The sequence below is a fragment of the Pteronotus mesoamericanus genome, unplaced genomic scaffold (genome assembly GCF_021234165.1).
Source record: "Pteronotus mesoamericanus isolate MK-2021 breed Mesoamerican mustached bat unplaced genomic scaffold, CSHL_Meso_final scaffold_21, whole genome shotgun sequence".
In the NCBI taxonomy this organism is placed as follows: Eukaryota; Metazoa; Chordata; class Mammalia; order Chiroptera; family Mormoopidae; genus Pteronotus; species Pteronotus mesoamericanus.
The window spans coordinates 22,055,876-22,075,411 of NW_026555310.1; the positions used below are offsets into that span (position 1 = coordinate 22,055,876).

The 19,536-nt window shown below is 36.0% G+C and overlaps 1 protein-coding gene across 7 annotated transcripts in view; it reads left to right on the forward strand.

Annotated features, from left to right (window-relative positions):
- The window catches only part of ABCC9 (ATP binding cassette subfamily C member 9), a 118,730-nt gene extending 115,022 nt beyond the window's left edge, over positions 1-3,708 (forward strand). For 6 of the 7 annotated variants that reach the window (XM_054591347.1, XM_054591346.1, XM_054591344.1 and 3 more), the window contains one exon: positions 2,355-2,418. Coding sequence is in view for 1 of the 7 variants with exons in the window: in XM_054591342.1 (XP_054447317.1) it covers positions 2,355-2,492 (138 nt within the window). In the remaining 6 variants the exon portion in view is untranslated. Of the gene's footprint in view, positions 1-2,354 lie in introns of all 7 variants that reach the window. The other variant, XM_054591342.1, reaches the window with a different exon arrangement.
- The last annotated feature ends 15,828 nt before the right edge of the window (positions 3,709-19,536 follow it).

Here is a 19,536-nt window from a genome sequence, read left to right on the forward strand (position 1 = left end):
AATTTTATCACTTGCTAATGAAAATTATGGAATAACTGAAGATAATTTTCTCTGGCCTCTAAAAAGAAACCCTCATGCACCAAAATAGTATATGGAATTATTTATAAAAGTGACTTGTTCTTTACTCTTAATTAACTTCTGTGGAGCATTTTGAAAATTTCATCAACGCTATTGCAATTGACACCACACTTTGTCAAGCAAAAAATAATTTGGGTTAATGGAGTAAAAACCAGCTATATTTATTTCCATTGGCCAAGTTTTTCAGTGTTTTCATTTTGTAAAGTAAACATTATTTTAGAATATCAAGGCAATGTTTATAATATTCTATTTATGGATTTAGAAGCCAAATTCTTTTCTCAGTATCTGTGATATTGTTACAGAAGAACTAATTTGTTTGGAGGGAAAATGCACAGCATGTATTAAATAGTATATTCAGTTTAAGTGTTTTTTTTTCTAAATGTGTAGGTATGCAAATGGCTCTGGTCCTTTCTCAAAGATAAATAAACATTATCTTCCGACTAGTAATATTCCCTAAATATATATCATTAGCAACCAATATTCAGTGAATAATAGGTTTGTCTCTGGATGTTGAAAATAGTGATGGATGTCCTAAGCTGTCTTCTTTATCACATTCCATATAAGTGTTTCTTTTCTCCTCTAGTTGTGAGTCCCAGCTATGACTGCTTGCTTTTCTGAAAGCATGAACAGTGACACTGTCCCATCAAGGTGGCCCAGGGCAGAAGACAGGCCTTTGCCCCTGGACGCCTTTAAGTTGGACTTTGGGTTGTTAGGAGAAGGCACTTTGGAAACCCGCATATCAGCTAAATAGACAGTCTATCTCGGGTTAGCACTCCCATCAGCATGCTGCTGTTTTGACCTGTGTGGTCCCATCCCATGTGGTAGTATGTAGACACATAGGGCTATTGAGCACGTGAAATATGGGTAGTCCAAATTGAAGTGTTGTAAGTGTGAAATAGTCACTGGATTTGAAAGACTTAGTACTAACAGAAGAATATAAAAGACCTCACTAATAATTTTGATATTGGTTACATGTTGAAATAACATTTTTAATATAGTGGGTTAAATATACTATTAACATGGATTTTACCTATTTGTTTTTGCTTTTAAAATTTGGCTTGTAAGAAATTTAAAATTACATATGCCTCACATTTGTAGCCCACATTGTATTTCTCTTGTACAGCACTTACCTTAGCAAGAACAGTGAAAAGGCCTACTGCACAGATTTCCCCCTTATACATTCTAAAAATAAAAAATAAAAGTAGCTGACATTTAGTATCTGCTTGGATATGTCAGGCAAGGTGCTGCCGATTTTTTTTTTACATGGGTTATCTCATTTGATCCTCACCACCACTCTGTGAGGCAGGTACTATTATTACCGTCATTTTACAGATAGGAAACTTGAGACATACAAAAATCAAGTTTGTCGCTCAAGACTGTGCAGCTAACAGGTGGTGAAACAAAAATATGAGCCTACTCTTACTTCAGAGCCTGCATTCTTTACCATGATGCTAACAGTGGCAGGTGAACAGTCTTCTAAATTACCGGATGCTCCATATGAAACAGTGTGGTGGCGGGTTGGAAATATCTCACCCTTTAAATTTAAGCCTGATGTTGATGCTGGTTCTGATGCTAACTGTCTATGTGATCTCCTGATTTTGCTTTATCTCTATAAACTCCAAGCGTCTTCTTATAAAGTGAAGAGAGGTAACATTTACATTTGAGGAATTTTCTGATGATTAACATATATGTGTGTAGAGCACTTAATATGTTGTATATGCTCAATAAGTGGTAGGTTTTATTATTATTAATTACTAATGCCAAAGCTTCTCTCCAAAGGGTGCCGTGTTTATAGAGAGAACGAGTGTGTGACAAGGATCTCTAAAGACTAAGAGATACATGTCTGAAATCCTGAATAATCCATTCTAATACCGCATGCCAAAATGGACTTCCCTATATTGTCTTCCTAGAATTAACCATCTTCCAGGGTTTTTCAAATTGTGTGTTAACCCACAGAATTGGTTAACTCTGCACAAGAGATGATTTTGGTCTAGACTAGGTTATAACCCAACTGGTTCATGCTGGCTCTTTTTATTTAATTATTTGGCAAAGCATTCATTAGCCTACTTACACTTCCATGAAAATGATGAACTTGTTATACTAGCTACAATCGATTTAATATAGCCCATACAGGATCCAGCCATACTGTCCAGTATTTTAAAAATTCACCCCTAGGTAAATAAATGTCCCTGAATAATTGGTGAAATATGCATATCCATTGCTTTGACTTGTGCACTAAAATTTGTAACAAATACATGTGTTCTTTTCACTCACAGCATCGGGTTCACACTATTCTGACGGCAGACCTAGTTATTGTGATGAAGCGAGGAAATATTTTAGAATATGACACTCCAGAAAGCCTCTTGGCTCAGGAAGATGGCGTATTTGCTTCTTTTGTTCGTGCAGATATGTGAAAGGATGTCTTAAAATGGTACACATATTAAAAATAACGCAGTCATAACCTACTCAATGGGTCATCAGCTTGACCTCTGCACAGTGCTATCTTAAACTTTTATACATTTTTATAGAACTTACTTGCTATGTTGTAGAACTTTGTAATTAGTAGCAATGTGACTTTACCAACGAATATTGTATTTCCTATGTTGACTTTTCTTCTTCCTAATTTGTGTTTTGTTTTCCAAGGTATAACTGGCTAATATATTCATTACTGATGTTTTCCTAATAATTAAACCATTTTATCTTTAAGGTGTATTAAAACATATAAGCTTCTTTAAATATTAAATCAACAGCTATGTTTTCTCATAATTTTAAGTCTGATAAATATCTCTCAGGCATAGAAATTAAAATGAGTATTCAGTATTATTTTACTCTTTTTTTTAAGAATATATTTTCATTTTTGTTAATGTCTCTAGATGTTACTGGAAAAGAATAAAAGGACAAGTTTTCTAATATTAGAAAATGAAATCTTCAAATTTATTATCTACTGCGTGAGAATATTTTCTGTATTAATTAATATTAGTAATATTGGTGTTTCCTTTAGCAGTCTCTTTTTTTTTTATCTAAATAGTTTCCTGTTACCAAGAATTTATCACCTTTATAATAGCTCTGTAAAGCCAAAATCTTAACCAGGAAGATTATGAAAAGAATTTGCATATTTAGAAAGTTATACTCAAGGTTCCATTTTTCTCTGTCTAGCAAAGAGAGAGTTATTAAGATATCGGGCATAATGTGCCTTTTCCAGACAACAGTTCGGAGTAATTAGGTCCAGTCCTTCAGTAGCAGGCCAGCTAAAGCTTTGTATGGTTTAATTCACAATTAGATGTGGTTTTGATCCTGAGCCCTTAAATTTCACGTAATTCAAAATTCAGGAACATAGGCCTTCCTTGCACAGCATATGTGCATACACACACACACACACACACACACATACACACACACACGCTTCGAAGTACATAATGTACTTCATTTAGACATTGATGCCCAATCGTGTCACACATGCTCCTGCTCGAATTTAATGTGCATGTAAAAAGTGTAGCAAAAATATTTTCTTATTTTAATGTGTATGTTAAGACTGCATCAAAAACTGATGGGATATTGATGTTATGTTTCCTTAAATGTAAATTAATACATTCAAAAATACTAAAAGTTACCTTCACTGTTACAATAGTGCCCAAAGATTTTTTTTTTTTTGCATTTTTGTGCCCATTTAGTATATCACTGATTTTTATATGTGGATGTGCATGTGTTGTAAAATTCTGAAGAATTATGATCAATGGAAAAAGAGAATTTATGCTCCCTTCCTTTAGATCTTGTGTTCAGTTTATTGCACTGTGTATCTACTTTTGGAAAATCTGTAATACTTGTCTATTCAGAATATATGACTGGGCATTCACCTGAATATAGAGGCCTAATGTTTACCTAAAATAAGTCCCACAAGGATGGACACAAGTGTCCTACATTATTTACCTTAAAGTGTCAACTGTTTATTGGTGTATACGAAACTTCTTTTGGAGAAAAATCCTCTTATTGTTTCCAGAAATGTAAGCAGAACAGAATCAGTAACTTCATTTGATCTTGAAAATACTTTATAAAATTTCCAGCAATCTTCTCACAGTGTTTCTGGCATGCACTGTTTCGTAAGGCTGAATTTAGATGGTGCTTGTTACCAAATTATAACTCATTCTCACAGAGAAATGGGGATTTAGCCATAGAAATAATCCCTCATAATATCTGTGAATTCTACTGCTGTACAAACAATGTCAGCAGAAGCATATCTAATTACACTAAACTGAGAATCATGTTTATCATTCTTTCACCCTAGTAGTTGCTGGTTCCCTTATAACTTTTAATCATCTAAATTGAGTAATTGTTTGTTTACAAAACTAAACTGACTGAATAAAGTCAGGGATGATTTTTTAAATTATTTAATCACTTACTATGTCCTATGTATGATGATGGAATACTGAAATAACTCATCTTGAATTAACCTTTTACTGAATAGGTATGTATCTATAAAAGACCAGACTTAATCAAATCAAATTTTACATTCACAAATTTTATATTTAATTAGCCAAATGAATTGTAAATCCATAATATTTAGTAAAAACAATAAATGCATAAAGCTTTATATGAAAATAACAAGGTTCCTGATATCACTGAGAGAGAAGGATTCTCTTAAAAAATTTTATGCACTCTACTATTATGCTACTACTCATGACCCTTTTAAAACTCAATTTAGGTTTAGATTAGATACCAGAAGACCCTAATAAGTACCTCATACTTGAGATCTGGGACCATATAACATTTGTCTTTGTGCCTTTAGCATGTGATACAAGTGCCTAGCGCACAATAATCTCCAATAGAGATAGTTGATTGATCCATTGATTATTTTCACAACTAGTCATGTGCCTAGAACTATGGGTTATTCTCCGCACTTCCTGTGTTGTGTTTATCCTACTGTGAGAATACATTGACTTTATGTTATATAATAAATTACTCTTTTGTTTGCTTGATTAGAGAGGGTGATTATTCTCTCACTTATAACACCATTGGTTATCAACCAGGGCTGATCAATAGAAATAAATTAACAGCAGTTTTATTTCACATTTGCCTCAATCAGTCACGTACTTCATTAATTATCTATAGGCTTCATGGAGGTCTCCATTAAGTAGAGCTATATCAATAAATTTTATGACATCTGTAATTAAATCGCTGGATGTCTGGACTTTTACCCAAGGTTTCTTGATCAATTCTATGGCTATCTTCCAACCTATCTTTTTCACTTATTTTGTACTGCATTCTCTGGAGTTCTGTGATTTATAGAACTATGATAATTCCTTTTTTGACCCATTATCCAAAGTTAAATGTCATCTTCTAGTCTTAGCCTTGTAGCATAACAAAGAGTAGCCAAGAGGATGTACCCTGTCACTTAGATTTAATTTTTTCTTTGGTAGCTACACATCATTTACAACAGGTTTTCTCAAGCATGAATATGAGTCACCTGTCTCAAAGTGAAAGGGCAGTGTCTATATTTCTAGCAAGTGCCTCCAGGTGAGTTTCATAGGTAGCCAAGTTTAGAAGTCACTGATCTACCTAAGTCACCACCCTGGTTTCTCTTTATTATGCATGACATGGAGCCATAAAATACTGAAAGTAAAGTTCGCAGACTTCTTATCTTTCCTATCGTCACCTTACCTGGAATTGCTAAAACAAGCCTCAGTGTCATTGGAAAAAACTGCCTTGGTTCCATTATAAAGGGAACATAGTAAATGAACTGAACCTTAGCTGAGAAGATATCAATAGGGACTCTGAACGCTATTTTGTTTTGTGGTTTAATCAGAAATGATGTGATCTAGGGGAAACATTTACACAAAGATGAAAAGCTTTCCGCCCCCTCATTTGAATTAGCAATTGAGTCATTTGCACATTATTCCACTGAATTTGAATTTATATTTCCAAATGTTCACAGTACATAAATGCAACTGGTTTAGGTAGGTTCCACATTCGCATTTCGCAATACAGAAAGAAAATAAATTATCTGTGGTGATTAGTTCACTTGCCACCTTTACATTTCTTTCTCCAGGTATTGTCATCATCATTGATATATTCATTCTACACATCTACTACGTAGGATTTAAATTATTTCCTTTTATGTGGGCAGTAGCAAATTTCCCTTAGGTATTCACATGATGGTTACCAACACCCTCTTTCTAGACTGACAAAGATCAAGGGATCGTAGTTGGCTAAGTTAATTGTCTGTGAAAAGAATGCCCTTCTGTGACCTTAGTGCCACCAAGCATCAGAGTCTACCTCCAATTATACACTACATTTTAATGACAGAGCTTTGTGTTCAGACTATTATTTTTATCACTTAATCTTCCCCCTGCATAAGAAACTTGCTCCTACACAGCAACAATGCAACACTGCTTAATGCTGACTTATTCCCATTTTTCTCTTGGAAAGGGCTACAGCATGTACTAATTATACAGAAGATCAGTTGTTATTAAGTGAAAGACTGTTGACCTTTAATACTTTTAGAGCCAAGTGGATTTAGTCCAGCTCTTCTAGGTATTTTGCTCTTTGGCTCATAGTAATTGGGGCTTTGTTCCAACACTAGTTAAGTAAAGAGCAATTTTTAAAAATTCTTAATCTCTTCCTTTCAGATACCCGAATGTTTTATCAATCCTTTGAATATAGGCGTAAACAGAATCCTCAGCTGCTTGAATCCATCACAGGGTACAGCTAACCCTCTGCCACGGGTTACGATCTCTCCTCCAAACAATCAGTACACATGTGCAGGCCTGCAATACACACACACGTACACATTCTGCACTGGAATCTAGAAAAAGCGGAATAATCAGGTCTCAGGAAAAGTGAAGACTGAACTGGGTCCAGGGACCTGTGGGGACAGTCCTCTTCCTCAATCCCATCTCTGTTGCAGACTTCTCAGCTTTTTTTTGTCCTCTGTGCCATCCTATCCTTCTGTCCTTTTCTTTCCCATCTTGCATGCACCTTCATGAACTACTCCAATCTCAGGTGAAATCTTCTAATGTCTGGGCCCACAACTAACTGTCTCCTCTTCTCAGATTGTCTATTTCAAAATACCAAGTAAGGAATCTAATTTGTCCAGCTCATCTTTTTGTCTTACGCATGAAGGGACAACTTCGCGTTACTTCGCTTTCGGTCAGGGGTTGACCTCTGGCCCTAAAGGCTTTGGCTAGACAGTGTATACCAATTGAAAGTATTGTCTTATTCTGAGGAAAATTTAACACATTCTGAAGAGTGACATGAAAACAAGAATATGAACCCAAATCACAGCTAGTAGTTCCAGAAGGGGAGTGATGAGACTGGGCTGGCTACTGTTTATTTTCCTTATGGGGAAAAAATCAGAGGAAGGGAGACCATTCTTTAATCACAGGAGCAATAAATTGGGCTGGTTGACTAAACCCCTTGGACATTCTTCACATGTTCCCACATGCTACCTTTGCTTCAGAGAGAGGGAAAGTCCAAAGAAGGATGTAAGAAAACACAACAAAATCTCCTGCCATATGTAATTATTTCAAAATATTGACTTTTTAAACCCATTTTATTTCCCTGTGGGAATGACTGTATAACACACAGCCTGTGAAACATGTTCTTACAACCTCCCATTCAAAACAAACAGTAACACCCACCTAGAATTGCACACTCCCACCCATTTTAGGATCCCTAACACATACAGCAATTACATGCATACTTTAGATAAAGGCACCAATTTCTCCCAGTGACCTATCACTCTCAGACATTTACAAGTGCCAAGCCATTGCCCAGGCACTGAATTTTCCATGTCCTTGACAAACAGGAAAGAGAAGATAGTGAAAGGAAATAATTGGGGGTGACAAGATTTCACCTTAAAATAAGAGTTTTTCTTCTTTGTTCCCACTTGACAATTTCTAGCATATATTAAATGCAGCAAAATATTATATTGGAAACACAAGACATCAAGGCTTTTGGCCAGAAATGTAGGAAAAATTTAGCAAGGCTAATATTTCATGGCAAATTCTTGGCTTAAAAAATATTTTAATAAAGCTTATCTACATGTGCCAATAAAGCATAGAGATGACATGATAATTTATGATTTAAATATCATATCATCTCTGTAATATTTAGTGCCATTTTATAGCCAATAACATGAGAAAAACAAAATCACTAGGGAACAGAAGAGAGGAGCAATGTGAAATCAATTCAGATATCAGTAGAATGCACATTGCAGAAACCATCTCTAAAAATGTGATGAAAGGATAATAATAGCTGATATATAGTGACTAGATTATGATATGAGCCTTAGAAGTATAATCCCATTTAATCTTGACAGAATTCTATGAGGTAAGCATTATTATCCCCTATTTTATCATTGATGTTCAGTCTAACTCACCCAAGTTGTAATGGAATTGAGATGCAAACACTCGTAACCATGTGCTGTAGTAGACTAAATGATAAGTTAGTGAGTCAAGTAACTTCTCTTGGGAATAAATGACTTCTACAATATGTGATACACGAGGTCTGTCCAGAAAGTATCCAGCCATGTACTACACCATATAGAGACATTTACTGAAGAAGATACAAGATACAAGAAACTGTGCCTATGACAATGACAGTTCGGTCCCCTTCAAAGTAGCACCTTGGGATCCCACACAGTTCTCCCAATCACCATCAGCTACCCTGTCGTATTTTCCTGAATCTTATCTATGGTCTGAAATCTCTCCCCTTTCAAAGGTGATTTCAATTTTGGGAAAAGCCAGAAGTTGCAGGGTTCCAAAACTGGGCTGTAGGAGGGCTGAGTCACTGAGGTGATTTGATGTTTTGCCAAACTGCTGGAGATGAGATGCATGAGCAGGTGCGTTGTCTTGATGAAGCTGTCAATCACCAGTTGCCCATACCTGTGGCCTTCTGAATCACCCAAACATTTTCTGCAGAAGAACGTTCAAGCTTAATGCAAAATTTGATGTGAATTCATTGCTCTACTTGCTCCATCATTTCGAATGCAATAGCCACACAGTATACATGCTCACTCAACAGCGTCTACCACCCCCATTGACTAGTAAAGTGAAATTGTCATTGTTCCTGCATGCGCATTCCAGTCCACTCTCCTTGGCTGCCAGGTTACATTGATGTTGCACAAATCATTCTCATTTTATTAACAATGGTTGGACTTTTTCTGGACAGGCCTTGTGTAATGATAATTATGTGACTCTCAGAAGACAGGAAAAAGATTAATTCATTTGAAATATGGTGTTGGAAGAGAGCTCTACGGATACTCTAGACTGCCAGAAAAACAAACACTGGATCCTAGAGTACATTAAACCTGAAATGTTGCTGGAAGCAAAAATGACAAAAGTGAAGCTGAAGCTATCCTACTTTAGGCTCATCATGAGAAGGCAGGGTTCTTTGGAAAAGACAATGTTGATGGAAAAAACAGAAGGCATCAGGAAAAGAGGAAGACCAAATATGAGATGGATGGACTTCATAAAAGAAAGGATAGGCATGAGTCTACAGAAGCTGAGCTGCTGTTGAAGACAGGATATGGAGGACATCACTCATTCATAGCGTTTCCAGGTGTGGGAGCCAACTCAGCAGCACATAACCCACACATGTGAGTCTATATCGAATATACTGAAAAAAGAACTGGACGGCAGTTAGGTCAAAGTTCAAGCCTTGGTTCTATCACATATTGGATGTAAGGCCTTAGATATTACTTAGTCTGACTTTACCATGTCCTCACTAATAAATGGGAAACAAAAGACATCATAACAATAATCCTACTGGCCTCACTGAGTTTTTGTAAATCTCAAATTAAATGATGGTGAAAGGATTTTATGATTAAAAAGCATATTCTGAAATAAGATATTGGTATTTTAATTCACTACGTATACTACATATTAATAGTATTATATAAAGTCACAAAATGAGCTTTTTTCCTCCTAAAATATTTTTGATATGATTCCAACTTTACAATTGAGAAGTTATATATTCAAGCTGAGAAATTATATAAAATGTTTCCAGGCTATTGATACACCTGGGGTTCTAGAAAGGGCAAATACAAAATCAGGTAGTCTATTTGGGTTCAACCTACATCTCCTGGGGAGGAAAATAAGTTAGATGAACTCGCATTCAAATTAAAACCACGTGAGAAAAATCAAGAGACACATAAGAATATTAGCACAAGAACTAGAAATAATAACATAAAAGAGATTTTAAAATATGTATTTGTTACTAAGCATGCTCAACATCATTCTTCATCAGGAATGCAAATAAAATAGCTACCTACCCAGTAAAATGACCAAAACTACAGAGACTGACAATGCCAAGTGCTGATGAAGTTGAAACTCTCCAGCGGTGCAGTGGCACCACCAGCATGGCACCGACAAGCACGGGAAACTGCAGCCTCCACTAACGCCGTGTGCCTGCCTCCTCCGGAACTCATCGGCTCCATCCCTGAGCGAGTATCCAAGAGAAATGAGTGCTTCTGTCCACAAAATGTTGCACGGAAATGTTCATAGCAGCTTAAGTCATAATAGTAAAAAGTGAAAAAAAGCACAGTCCAAATGCCCATCAATAGGAGGATCGGTAAAAATGATACTCATTCACACAATAAACTACTATTACTGGGATACAGAGCAAATCTAATACTTACTATGTTGAGGGAAAGAAGGCAAACACTAAAGAGTACCCATTGTATGATTCCATGCATACAAGCAAACCAGTAACAAGCAAACAAACTGATGATGAAATAAGTCATAATAAATTTAGCTCTGGTAAGGAGCAGTTACAGTCTGGAAAGAGCCAGGAGGAAATATTCTAGGGTGAGAGATGTATTTGATATCTTGACTTGTGATTTGTGTGGTAATTATGTAATTACATACACAGGTTTGGTTTTTTTTAAGATTTTATTTATTTATTTTTAGAGAGAGAGGGGAAGGGAAGGAGAAAGAGAGGGAGAAGAACTTCAGTGTGTGGTTGCCTCTCACACGCCCCCTAGTAGAGACCTGGCCCACAACCCAGGCATATGCTCTGACTGGGAATTGAACAGGCGACCCTTTAGTTCACAGGCCAGCACTCAGTCCACTGAGCCACACTGGCCAGGGCATACACAGGTTTTTTTAAAGGTGGGAAAAAGAGCAAATTAATTTAAAATCATCAGGTAGGACTTCTAGAAAATAAAGAAGTTACTAAAATTAAAAATTCAATGGACAGATTAAATAACAATTAAGCTTAGATGATGTGGGAATTCTTTTCATTGGAAACATGCCTAGAATGTATGCAGAACAGCTGATAGAAAATACCGATTTGGCTGGTGTGGCTCAGCGGATTGAGCGCTGGCCTGCGAACCAAAGTGTTGCGGGTTCTATTCCCAGTCAGGGCACATGCCTGCATTGCAGGCCAGGTCCCCTCAGTGGGGGAGTGCAAGAAACTACTATACATGGATGTTTCTCTCCCTCTCTTTCTCTCCCTCCCTTTGCCTCTCTAAAAATAAATTAATAAAATCTTTTTTTTTTAAGGAAATATGAAGAACCCTCTATTAGAAATAAAATAAAGAGGATAGTATTAAAAGTTCTGAAATAGGGATCCCAGAGGGGAAAAATAGAATGAAGAGAAGACAAAGAGCCAAGATCTATTCCCAAAAAGTTTCAGACTCAGATGATTTCAAAATTATTTCATTTTCAAGGAGTAAGCTAATCCATATTCTATTTAAAGTATTCTAATTTATGGAGGAAAAAATATGCATCGATTCTTTTCACAAAGACTCATAATGCAGAGATAACACAGAACGAATAATACAGACCAATCTCACTTATAAATATTTTTGCAAAAATCCTAAATTAATATGGGCAAAAACAATCCAGCAATATATGAAAATAATAATTCACCATGACCAAATGGAGTTCATCTCAGAAATGTAACAATACCTTCAACCTTCAAAAAAAATCTAGCGACTTAATTCACCATATCAAATTGTCTAAAGAAAAAGAAAAAGACTACTTTGATATATGCTAAAAAGACATTATGTGCAAGTCATCATCCATCGGTGATTTAAAAAACATAGAAAAAGCACACTACCTTAAAACAATAACTATATAAATTATATATTTTGGAAGCATTTTCTCAAAATCACTAAAAAGAAAATCATGCTTGTTATTTACTATTGATCTGAAAGTACTAACAAGTTCAGAGTAAGAAAAATTTAAAATAATAAACAATAAATTAATTACTAAAGAAGTTGTGACAAAGTTATAACTATTTTAGAAAATATTATGTTTTAAGTGTCATTGGCCTGTGCTAAAATCTTTACATAGTCACCTCACTCAATCTATAGGACTCCAAGAGTTGTGTCTCGATTTTACAAATTTGGATATTGAGGCTATTGAGGATATATACATAGTAAAGTATATTGTTCAAAGCCACCAACCACGTAAATGACAGAACTGATCATTGATCCCACATTTTTCTGACTCTAAAACTCTGTGAACTTGAACAACAGGTTATATCCTCCATGCAACCTCACTTTTTCAAAAAAGGTAATTAGTAGGTACAAAATAGACAGGGGGAGGTTAAGGATAGTATAGGAAATGGAGAAGCGAAAGAATTTATATGTATGACCCATGGGTACAAGCTAAGGTGGGGAATGCGGGAAGGAGGTGTGTGCAGGGCAGAGGGGGGATAAAAGGGAGAAAAAATGGGATGACTGTAATAGCATAATCAATAAAATACACTTAAAAAAATAAAAACATGAAAAAGATCAACTCAGACATAATAAAATTTTGTAGGTTTACAGAGAAGAGATCATTTGATTACCTCATTTATTCTTACAGTAAATGATGTAAATTGACATTTTACAATAGCAACAAATATCAAAATATTTAATTCTAGTATGAACTTGCTTAGAAAAATGACCTCGTGAAAGCTTTTCTGGCACAGTTAATTTTTACCTAAAGAAAAATACAGGTCATTTAGCAGCCAAAAAAAAGAAAGAAAAAAAGGAAAAATCCTGGTAAATGATCATTGAGGCTAATGAATCTAAATATCACTTTAAAACTTCTAATCTCTATAATCCCTTCGGCAGCTGGCATTTTTGAGAGGTGGCAATAAGGAGTCATCCTACAGAGAGTTCTGGAAAATGTCAAGTTTCTCTTTCCAAGCACTGCATGAGTCAGTGATTTTTCAAAACATAGTGACGTGAAAGCTTAGCAATAGATCAGGACGTTGTTGGGAATTGCTCTTTCTCAGAGAGCTTCAGAAATGCCTGTGAAAAGCTCCTATAGCAAGATGGATCCCAGGCTCATGAGAACTTGCCTTTCTTTGGCACAAGAATATCAAGGCATAATTTCAAGGCCTGGAAAAATGAACAATGACAGCTGCTATTCCTCATCTTCTCTCGGAAATGACCGTATCAGCTTTATTTAGTACTAGCCTTCAGTACAAAAACCCTCCCAGCAGAAAGTATTTAGGACGGGTATTCTCCACTTGACTGAAGAGGCCATTTTTCTCTTGAAGACACAATTACAGTAAAACAGACTTGTTGATATCCTGGGTCCTTACTTTTATGACCAGTATCTTGACTGGCTCCTGTTCAGTCCCCAGAATATTGGTTAAATTCCAGGGTTGAGGAGATGCCAGTATGAGTATTAGTTAGCACTCTGAAGGTTGGTGAGGTATCAGAAATAATACATCTATAAGTTATATTATGTGTTCTTAGTCTTAGATTAGGAAAGACAGTTAAACAATAAAGGAGTATGAATCTATATTCTACCTCCCTTCCCACCTCCACCCCAGCTCTGAGATCTTTTTGACCATCATTAAGCCACAACCAGCCCTCATGTATGAATAAGAACTGACATCTTTTTATGACCCCCAATAGAGGATTGTTTATTGACTTAAGAGAGAGGAAGGGAGAAACAAACAGATCGAGAAATATCAATTGGTTTTCTCCTGTACATGCCCCAACCAGGGATCTAACAGGCAACCTAGGTATGTGCCCTGACTGGGGTTAGAACCTGCAATATTTTTGGTGCATGCAATGATGCTTCAACCAATTGAGCAACCCGGCCAGGGCAGACCTGACATTTTCTAAGTAGTTAGCAGAAACCCATCTCTATCCTAAGCACTTATGTGCATTGTGTCTTCATGTTCTTGTAATAATTCTTGAGCTCCTTATACCTTAGTAGGAGAGAGAAACTCCTGCAAGAAATTTTAAATATGCCTCATTTATTAGAAGTATTTCTACCTTCTCATTCAAGATATTTTAATTTGGGGGCCAAAGATTTTATATTTTATTTTATTCTTGCTCAATAAAAGTCTTGGGGGAGGGGACATAAAACAATGTTGCCAGGTGGTTCTCATGTAGCTTCACCATAGATTAACAATCATTCAATCATTCCTTTGAGGTAAGAAAAAGCATAGGATTTGGGATCAGATGTGTTGAGTTTGTGGTACCTTCCCACCAACATGCTATTTGATTTTAGGCAAGTCATTTAACTATACTCTAATTGACTCACATGTACAATGAAGAAAATAATATAATGTACAGCTGTCTCAAAGATTAGGTCAATGTTTTTCATAGTCAGGCTCTCCATCTTCATTCACTGGGTAAATGTGAATACACTTCCCTCTTTTCCTATCCCATTTCCTGATTTTCCTCTTCTTCACCTGACGTATTGCACTTGTAACTATTCTTCAAACACACCAAACTATTTCCTGCCTCAAATCCTTGATACTCACTCTTGAGCTGCCTGATGCATTCTTTCCTCAGTTCACCATCTGGTTAATCCTTTCCCAAAATGTCACTTTTTAAAAGAGGTCTTTTCTTAACTCAATGTAAAATTGCTGGTCTCTGGCCCCAGAGACTTCTAATCCTTATCCTGCCTTATTCTCTTTATAAATCTTGGCACCATTGATAAGTATATAATGTATTAACTGTCTATTTGTTTGCTAACAGCTTCCTCCCCAAGAATGCATTGGAGCAGGGACTTTGTTTTGTTCACCTAGATGTGTATTGAAAGGTAGTCATTGTTATTAATGCCCGCTTCCTGACTTGCTGATTCACACCTGTGAGCAGACATAATATTAAAGAATTGAGCATGCAAGCTGGATAAAGTTCTTTTTCATGAATGGTTCTGATGGATATCCTTCAAAAATGGGGTGATCCAATTGAAGAAGAGTGAGGCTTTTTTGCAAGTAAATAGATATATACCTCAAAAAGATAAATTCTCTGAACTCATTGGAACAGATAAGTACAAAGAGTCATATTGTCATTCCCATTTCATGATAACTCCAAAAAAAGTGAGTTTATAACATGCTGTTTTGATTACTAGTTTATGTAACAGTTTTATTAAGCTGATTCCAAAGCAATATGTTCCAATATGTGGTTTATATGAGGACACTAATAAAGCAGCATACCAAGTAAATAGACCAAACTTTATTTGGGCTGCTAACATAAATCGTTTCCATTGTCATTTTGAAGACTATCCAACTTCTTACGTCCAATATGGCTTAGGAAATCTAAGACTTCAAAATTCACAAGTTGAGTCAAAGGCAAGGTCATCATATGCAAAGACTGCACCCTTTATCTCAAGAGTACTTTCATGGACTTTATTGATTTGTATTTGCTATTCAGAGCAATAAACAAATGGGTAAAGTATCAACCTAATACTTTTTCCACTTGTTTGAATGCCCCCGACAAACTTGGTTTCTTAGGAGAATGAGAATTGCAGAAACTTCTTCATCTACTAATAAAATGCTCATGGGGTCTAACAGAAACCTAATAGATATTTATTCACAAGTGGAAAGATATTCTTGAATTGCTTTCCAACTGCATCAATTTCTCTGGTATGTGACATGAACACATTCCACCAGGATTCCTAAATAATCAAGAAAATCCTAAGATTTTAAAAGTTATTATAACTCTTTTCTAAATTTATTACTCATGTCCCCTAGAAGTAGTGCATTCTGCACTCTACCCTCTGCGTGAATAAGTCTACACTCTGAAAAGAACAAGTCAGAGAATTATAAAACAGTTAGAAAATGCATATTTTTCAGTGGATGACAGCAAAAGAGTAATTAAATAAGTAAAATAAAAAAATAAGCCTGAAGTAGTAAATGGCTTCTTAAAAGATTAGTCTATTTCCTCCACAAATTTTCCAAAGGAAAATTTAAATGTTCATTATTTGGACCATAATATGAGAAGAGGAAGGGCCAACTGGAGAGGAACTAGAGATCAATCAATGATAAATACTTTTGAGCACCTATTGTTTGCCCAGAAGGACCTTTTCAGGTTACAGATATGTTTTCATTAAGGTCAAAATCAAGTTATAAAGAGAAACATAGGCAGCAAATGCCAAACATGTTTAAGTATTGCTGACATGGAATGGTTAAGGGGATTTGCTGAGGAAGCAAGGAGTGGATAGTTTGAAGGGAGGAAAGCAATGAGGTAGAGAGAGGGGAGAGGAGATGAGGAAGGGAATCCTTGCTGACAGGTGAGGCTATAGACTGCAGAGAGATCACCAAACTTCCTATTATCTGTGTGAACTATGAGTAACAGTTGCAAAATCATAAAGGAGGGAGAGATGAGAATTAGAGTAAAAGCAAGAAAGAGAGAAACACCAACTTTCAAGCACTATTCTTTCTTTCCTTCATTTGACAAGTATTCATTGAGGACCTACTTCTCTGAGCTTGGAACAATTCCAGATACTGGGTGTGTAGGAAAAATGAACACTGTGTTCATGCAGCTCCCATCCAGTGCAGGAAAACTAGTTAAAAGAAAAAGATATGAAGGGTTGATCTAAAAAAATGTTAGAAAGGGAATGGAAAGATGAAAAAAGAAGAAAATCTGTAATATTTTTATAGTACACATTCATACAGTTTTTTATATGGCTATATGCTTTTAGGCATTCTATTGTCAAAATTTACTTATTAATGTCTTAAATTTTGACCTTTATTATGTATATATTAGTGACCTTATTTTGAATTAATGAACTTAAATATTGACTAACAAAAAGTAAGGTATATCTTGTCACTTTAAAACAAGTCAAAATGTCTTAGCATGGCACGTTTGGAAGTATATTACCTCATTAGAAAGAAATATGGAGTCCTAGGTATACATCATAGCAAGAGAAGAGCATTTTTTAGGAGTCAGATATGGATTTATTTGTTGCAAATCTCATAATTCTCCTCAGCAGTTCCTCCCTTCTCATTTAAATTTTCCTACTATTTTTGTCACCCCAATTACAATTGACATACATTATTTTAGTTTCATGTGTACACCCCAGTGATATAAAACTTAATAAGTGGTTATCCTGATAAACCTCACACCCATCTAAAACCACACATAGTTATTAGAATATTATTAACTGTATTCCCTATGCCGTACTTTACATCCTCATGACTATTCTATAACTGCCAATTTGTACTTCTTGATCCCTTCAACTTTTTCACCCACGATGAAAATTTTTATAAGTGTTTATTGGAGCCAAACTGATGTTGGTGGCCAAAAAGTAAAATCTCAAATGCTTTTGTGTCTTTTCCCTCTCCTCATTAGGGACTTTGTATAGCATTCTTTTTGTATATATTTGTATATTGCCCACTGACATTGCTTATTAGCCCCAGAAGCTCATTCCTTCTCTAATTAAGAGAGTAGTTTCCAGTGTCCCCTTCTGCCTGCCAATTACAGAATCTTGCAGCCTGAAGGAAGGAAGGAGCTCTACTAGCAACACCACAGAGCCTCTGCTTCCTGATCAGTCTTCCCAAAGCAGACTGATCTATGTTTTCTCCCTTCAAAATCTTCCTATGGCTTACCACTACCTAGTGAAAACTGCCCAGGTTGTCTGCATTTTTTTTAAGATTCCAAAATGCTTTCCAAACTTATTTTTCCATTCATTGATTCAAAAGGATTCTTTGAGTATATCTGGAAGTTGAGCTGTCCTAGAGGCTTGTGATACAAAGATAAGCAAGTCACAGCTCTGCTCTTCAGCAACCACTAGTTTCATGGGTTGTGTGTGTGGAGGTGAAGGGACAAGGACATGAATAACCCATTATGTGTTAAGAGTGGTGGTGATAGGATTTGCCCAGGGAGGAATGGACTCAAAAATCCTGCTATTTAGCCGGCCTTGCTTCATCAGTGCTGATTCAATTATTTTGTCACTAAAACATGAACCGCCTTTGTCAGGACTCCCTAACTTTTTTTCATGATGTTCCCTCTCTTTAGTAGGTCTTTTCTCTGCTTTTCTATATACCCCAAATACCTCTGGTGTTTCAAAGGTTAGATTAGTTGCCAAGTAATCCACAAAGGTTTTCTTAGTCTCTTTAGCCTCAATATTTCTCATCTGAAATTTCATGGCATTTCTAATGGCACCTTTGCTTATACTAGAGTTTGTTGTCAAAGTTTTGTTTCTCTTTACTATAACTATCTGCCTCTTAAGAACAGAAACTCTGATATAAACCTAAAAAAAAAAAAAAAAAACACCCTTACAAAATAGGTGTTCAATGAATGTTACCAGAGCTAAAATAATAAGGCACGCTTAGTACCAAACTCAATTGTAAATGGAACAACGAGGGGATTAACTATACAAATTGATCCCCACACACTTGCAGTAAAATTACCACATAATTTACTGGAAAAATTAACTATAGTAGTGAGGAGAGCTACCAGTATCAGACTAGGATCTCCAGGACTGAAGGGGTTAAACAGATTTATCCACAAGGGGGAAAAAGTGTTCTTTTTTTGTCTTCATTAAAGACTAATTTTAGGTCTTGTGATAATTAAGTGAACAAGTTTTGTTTTTTTTTTTATGCCCATACACTTTCTGCCCCGGGGTCTTGGAAAATACATGAAATTTCCAAGAATTAAAGTTTCCATTAAGACAATTGCCAAACCAGGAGGCTTGACCTGAGGAAGAAGCCAGTCGTCTTCGCTCACTCTTTTCCAAGAAGCTATAGAAAGCTATTGACGGTACAACCTTTCTCCTGCGCAATTGCTCTGTTTAATCATTCAAACCATCTAGACAATATGGAGAAGCTGCAACATTTCAGAAAGCAACCAAGTGCCGAAGAATGACCGGTTGAGTTTTAAAGGGTTGTTAGGGGCCCCTGTTTGGGGTAAGGTTTCTCACTGAACAACACTTCAAATGTTCTTTTTTCCCCCCCTTTCTTCTACTTGAGGGGTGTGTGTGTGTGTGTGTGTGTGTGTGTAATTTCCTGTGAACTAGATCATTTGGCTGGTGATGAAATAGTTTGTTATGATAGTTTTCGGAAGATCTTCCACCTGTATCCTCCTTACTAGAAGGAACTTGAATATAATTAAATATGTGAGGACATAGCTTGAAAGCCTCAAAAGATATTTTTCTGATCTCCATATCTGGTTTTATTTAATCTTAAGTAGTCCAGTTATTTACCAAGGTTACAAAAAAAATTTTTTCTTTACGTCAGTGAACTTAGACTCATAAAAGTTCTCTCCCCTGGGCAGGGAGC